This window comes from Lactuca sativa, chromosome 7, assembly GCF_002870075.4.
Source record: "Lactuca sativa cultivar Salinas chromosome 7, Lsat_Salinas_v11, whole genome shotgun sequence".
In the NCBI taxonomy this organism is placed as follows: Eukaryota; Viridiplantae; Streptophyta; class Magnoliopsida; order Asterales; family Asteraceae; genus Lactuca; species Lactuca sativa.
The window spans coordinates 136,036,056-136,040,462 of NC_056629.2; the positions used below are offsets into that span (position 1 = coordinate 136,036,056).

Genomic DNA, 4,407 nt, shown 5'->3' on the forward strand with positions numbered 1-4,407 from the left:
TCCAACGAGCTCGCGCGATCAAGACCAAACTCCCCCTGGAAGTAACACTGGACTTCAAATCCGCAAATGAATACCCGAAAAACTCGCTTCGAATACCCATCATTCTCCTCCATTTTATAATCAAAAAATGATTATAAAACTCATTAAGGGTGAGAAGCGTCCGAGGAATGAACTTGACAATACTCCCCCTTGATGTGTACCAAAAATGAAATGCCCGAAAAACTTGCATGGAAAAACAATCATGAAAAAGCCTAAAAAAATTTCCAATTTGTGAAAATTTTTGACTTTTTGGGTGAAAGTTGCAAGATTTTCCAAAAACCGGATACAAATTGTCAATAACAGAATTATGTAGGGACCCGTTGCGCCAAAAACAACTTAAGATGCGAAACACTCACCCATTTGTGAAACTAGGCATAAAATGTAAGTTCGCACCAACTGTAGGGACCAGAAATGAACATTCTTCAAATTCTCGAACACCATTTTCGAAATTGGCTATGAACGGCCAAAATTTCGAAACATCAGGAACTACTTTCAAGAATTCTGCCTCTTTTCTTTCGAAAAGTTAGTCCTCCTTTCGAATATGGGTAAAGTTAGTCCTCTTTTCGAATATGGGTATAAACTGACAAACTTCCGAAAGTTGCTGGGACCAAATTCAAAAATTCTGCTTATTGCTTCTAAACTATCGAAAATTATATCCAACTTTCGTATGTAGGCCAAAGTGTCAAACTTTCAAAACATTAAGGACTAATGTCGAAACATTTGTATTTCCTTCTTCTCTCCAAATTGGTTATAGTAACAAAGCACGAATGGTATAGTTGACTAAGGCTACACGGTGTGGTGTGGTCCCAAACCGCATTTGGCTGCCACCTCAGCAGGGAATACCGTCCCCAGGGTGCGGTTTCTTGCGGCTAAGACCGCGGTGCGGCCTTTGAAGACCGTGAAATCTGATTGGTTGGTCCCTTTTGACCGTTGAATGCAATATTCGTGTATTTTTTTTCTTTTGCTTTTTCTTTCCTTCCTATATATATACACACATATCAACTAAATTTTTTTTCACAACACAATCTCCTCTCTCTCAAATTTTTTTTTAAATCACCACTCTCCAAAAAATGTCATCTTCTTCATCTTCTGAAGAATTTCAGACTATTTTTGATACCGCTATTGCGTGTGTTCAAATGGCGGAACAAACATACAACGTTGTATGTAACAACGCAGCTGCAAGTTCTCAACAGAGAACACGAATATATATTTACAGAAATCGTGAAGAAGCCAACCAACGTTTGGTGCAAGACTATTTTGCAGAGAATGCCACTTACCAAGGGTATTATTTTCGTAGGCGTTTCAGAATGCTCAAAGGTTTATTCGAACGTATAGTTGAAGATGTAACGAGGGAATGCAGTTTTTTCCAACAATGCTACGATGCTAGAGGTACATCCGGTTTCACTCCGTTACAAAAATGCACGACCGCACTTCGTCAGTTAGCATATGGCATTCCGCCTGTTGCGTTAGACAGAAGTTTTAGGATGTTTGCTAGGATTGCACAAGACAGTCTCCATTTTTTCTGCAAAACTGTCATTCAGTTTTATGGTCCAAAATATTTACGTAAGCCTACACGTAATGACATCCTGCAATTGCAAGCTCATCATGCTAGTGTGCATGGGTTTCCTGGAATGCTAGGAAGCTTAGATTGTCTCCATTGGGCATGGGAAAATTGCCCTACAGCATATGATGGGCAATTTACCCGAGGTGATCATGGTCACCCAACGGTAATACTTGAAGCAGTTGCATCACAAGATATGTGGATTTGGCATGCTTTTTTGGTTCTCCTGGTTCGATTAACGACATCAACGTTCTTAACCGTTCACCAATATTTAACAACATATACGATGGATCCGCACCAGATTCTTCTTTTCAAGTGCGTGGAACGCCATATAAGTATGGTTATTATCTGGTCGATGGAATCTACCCTGAGTATGTTGTGTTTGTTAAATCGTTTTTAGCTCCCCATGGTTCTAGACGAAAGAAATTCAAGAGAGCTCAAGAAAGAGTTAGGAAGGATGTTGAACGTGCTTTTGGAGCTCTGAAGAAACGGTGGTTCATATTAAAAAAACCAACAGCTTATTTGGGCGAGGAAAAACTTCAAGAAATCATGTATACATGTATTATATTGCATAACATGATTATTGAAGACGAAGGAAGAACGATATGTGCGTTTGAAGTATATAAACAGGAGAGCAGAGATAGGTTGCACTGAAACATTTCACAATCTTCGCAATGACTTGGTGGAACACATTTACGGGGTTCAAAACATTAACCTTAATTTGGATCCACCGGATGACCCCGAAGACGAGTTCTTGGAGAACGACTTTATGTAGTTTCCTTTAGTTATTTTATTTATGTTTTTTAAGTTTCTACGGTTATTTAAATGTCATTTTTTTTGTAACGCAATGTATTGTTTTTTTTTTTTTTTTTTTTTTTTTTTTTTTTTTTTAATTTTCAAGTAATGAAGAATTATGTTTTTTTTATTAAAATAGAAGGTATATTAAATTAAATTAGTTAAAAAAAAAGAAAGAAGTTTTATTAAATTAAAATACTTAAAACAAAAAAACAAAAAAATAAAAAAAATGAAAAATGTGGCACCACACCCTTGGTGTGTCAAGAAACCACACTTGAATGATAAAAAATGACATGATGCTGATGTGGCGGGAGAGAGAGTGCGGTTTCGATGGCACCACTCCCTCCAACCTAAAAAAATCAAAATCTAACCCTTCGTTAGTCGAAATTCTGATCTCGTTTTCCAACCCTTGCGACTATCAAACCATCGTAACTCGACCATTGACCACAAAATTTTCGTCCTTCCATTTTCGTTCACTCCAAACACATCAACAGCAAACCTTCGCTATCAGTGAATATTCATTGACATCAATAACCAATCCTTCAAACACGATAACAAAATCAAAATTGAGGCAAACCCATTCGACCAATCAACCATTCCCAAGTCGAAAAATCTTATGCCAAAAGCGAGGCTTTGCTTTTAAGTGGGAATCGAAAAATCTTATGCCAAAAGCGAGGCTTTGCTTTTAAGCAACAGGAACCCCAAAATCACAACACCATCACAATTATTAACTCCAACATCGAATCCCAAATCAATAAGAAATCCTTCGATATTCAACTGCTACCATCTTCCCTTTCGTTATCAATTAACCTCCAAGACTCACCGTTCATCTATCGTTCATTCTTGTTATCGACTTAGACCCATCGACATTATACTATCGATTCCAAATCAAATTAACCCAACAAATGAACATCTGAATTCGTGAAATTCAGTTTGTTCGCAAACCATCTTCATCACACTGTCAAATACCGATTCTTAATAGCAATTACGATTTTGACTTCAGTTAACCCAAGATCGAATTCCCAGTCGATACAAACCTATCGACACAAATTGATTTTATCACTCCTCGTTAGCTTTTTCATTCACGAATTAACAAAATCGAATTCTTCATGTCGACGATTTTCAAAACCAAACCCCATTTCGAATCCGTCGATCGACAACATCCATCTCGAATTTGACTACAAAATCAAGTAAACATACATCCATTCTACTCTCTGTAAACACCGTCCACTCCCAATCCATCAAACTTCGCTTTTTGAGTCAGACCGACATTCAAACTATCGAAATCAATACTCGTTAATAACCATCGACCAACATCGACTATCAAAATCGAATTCACAAATTATCAATCTACAATACCAATCGATTTCACAGCCTTATTAATCTTCGATTTCCTAGCAATATTACCGAATGAAGATTGTTTGACTATCAAACATGAGTCGGCTCCAACCAAATATGACTCCAAAGATGACCGAAATCAACAATTAACACCAAATCAAAATCAAAATTCACTGATCGAACGCTAAGAAATCAATTTTGACTTTTGGTTTGACTTTTCTATTTCAAACAATCACCATCGCTTCCAATCTCATGAAATCAAGCCAACATACTTTTGATTATCAAGCCATGTGACTTTAGAATTCAGTGAACAACAATTTAACTTTGACCGTAAGAATCGATATTCACATCTGATGCTCAAGAAAGAAATAGAGAAAACACTAGATTTCAAATTGGGTAAAGGAACAACATCGAATTAGACAACTTGATTAATAGCAACCAATTCGAAATATGGACATGAACGGTAGATGATCCGGTTTTGGGCTCAATTAGTGTAAAATGGACTTTGATAAAAAATTGTAAGATTTTAGGTTTTGGACTAGTCTACAATTGGGCTTGAAACAAATTTGATCCAACCGAGTAGAGATGATCAAAAATGAAAAACCCAAACGCACAAATCGAAATTAAGACGATTTTGGAATCCATTTGAGAATTTGAGATACCTTTTTAACGAA

The 4,407-nt window shown here is 36.8% G+C and overlaps 1 protein-coding gene across 1 annotated transcript; it reads left to right on the forward strand.

The window, feature by feature from the left end:
- The first annotated feature begins 1,109 nt into the window (after positions 1-1,109).
- On the forward strand, positions 1,110-2,254 carry LOC111911000 (uncharacterized). Its single transcript, XM_023906770.1, has 2 exons — positions 1,110-1,732; positions 1,783-2,254. The coding sequence occupies exons 1-2, from the start codon at positions 1,110-1,112 to the stop codon at positions 2,252-2,254; spliced, it is 1,095 nt and encodes a 364-aa protein (XP_023762538.1).
- The last annotated feature ends 2,153 nt before the right edge of the window (positions 2,255-4,407 follow it).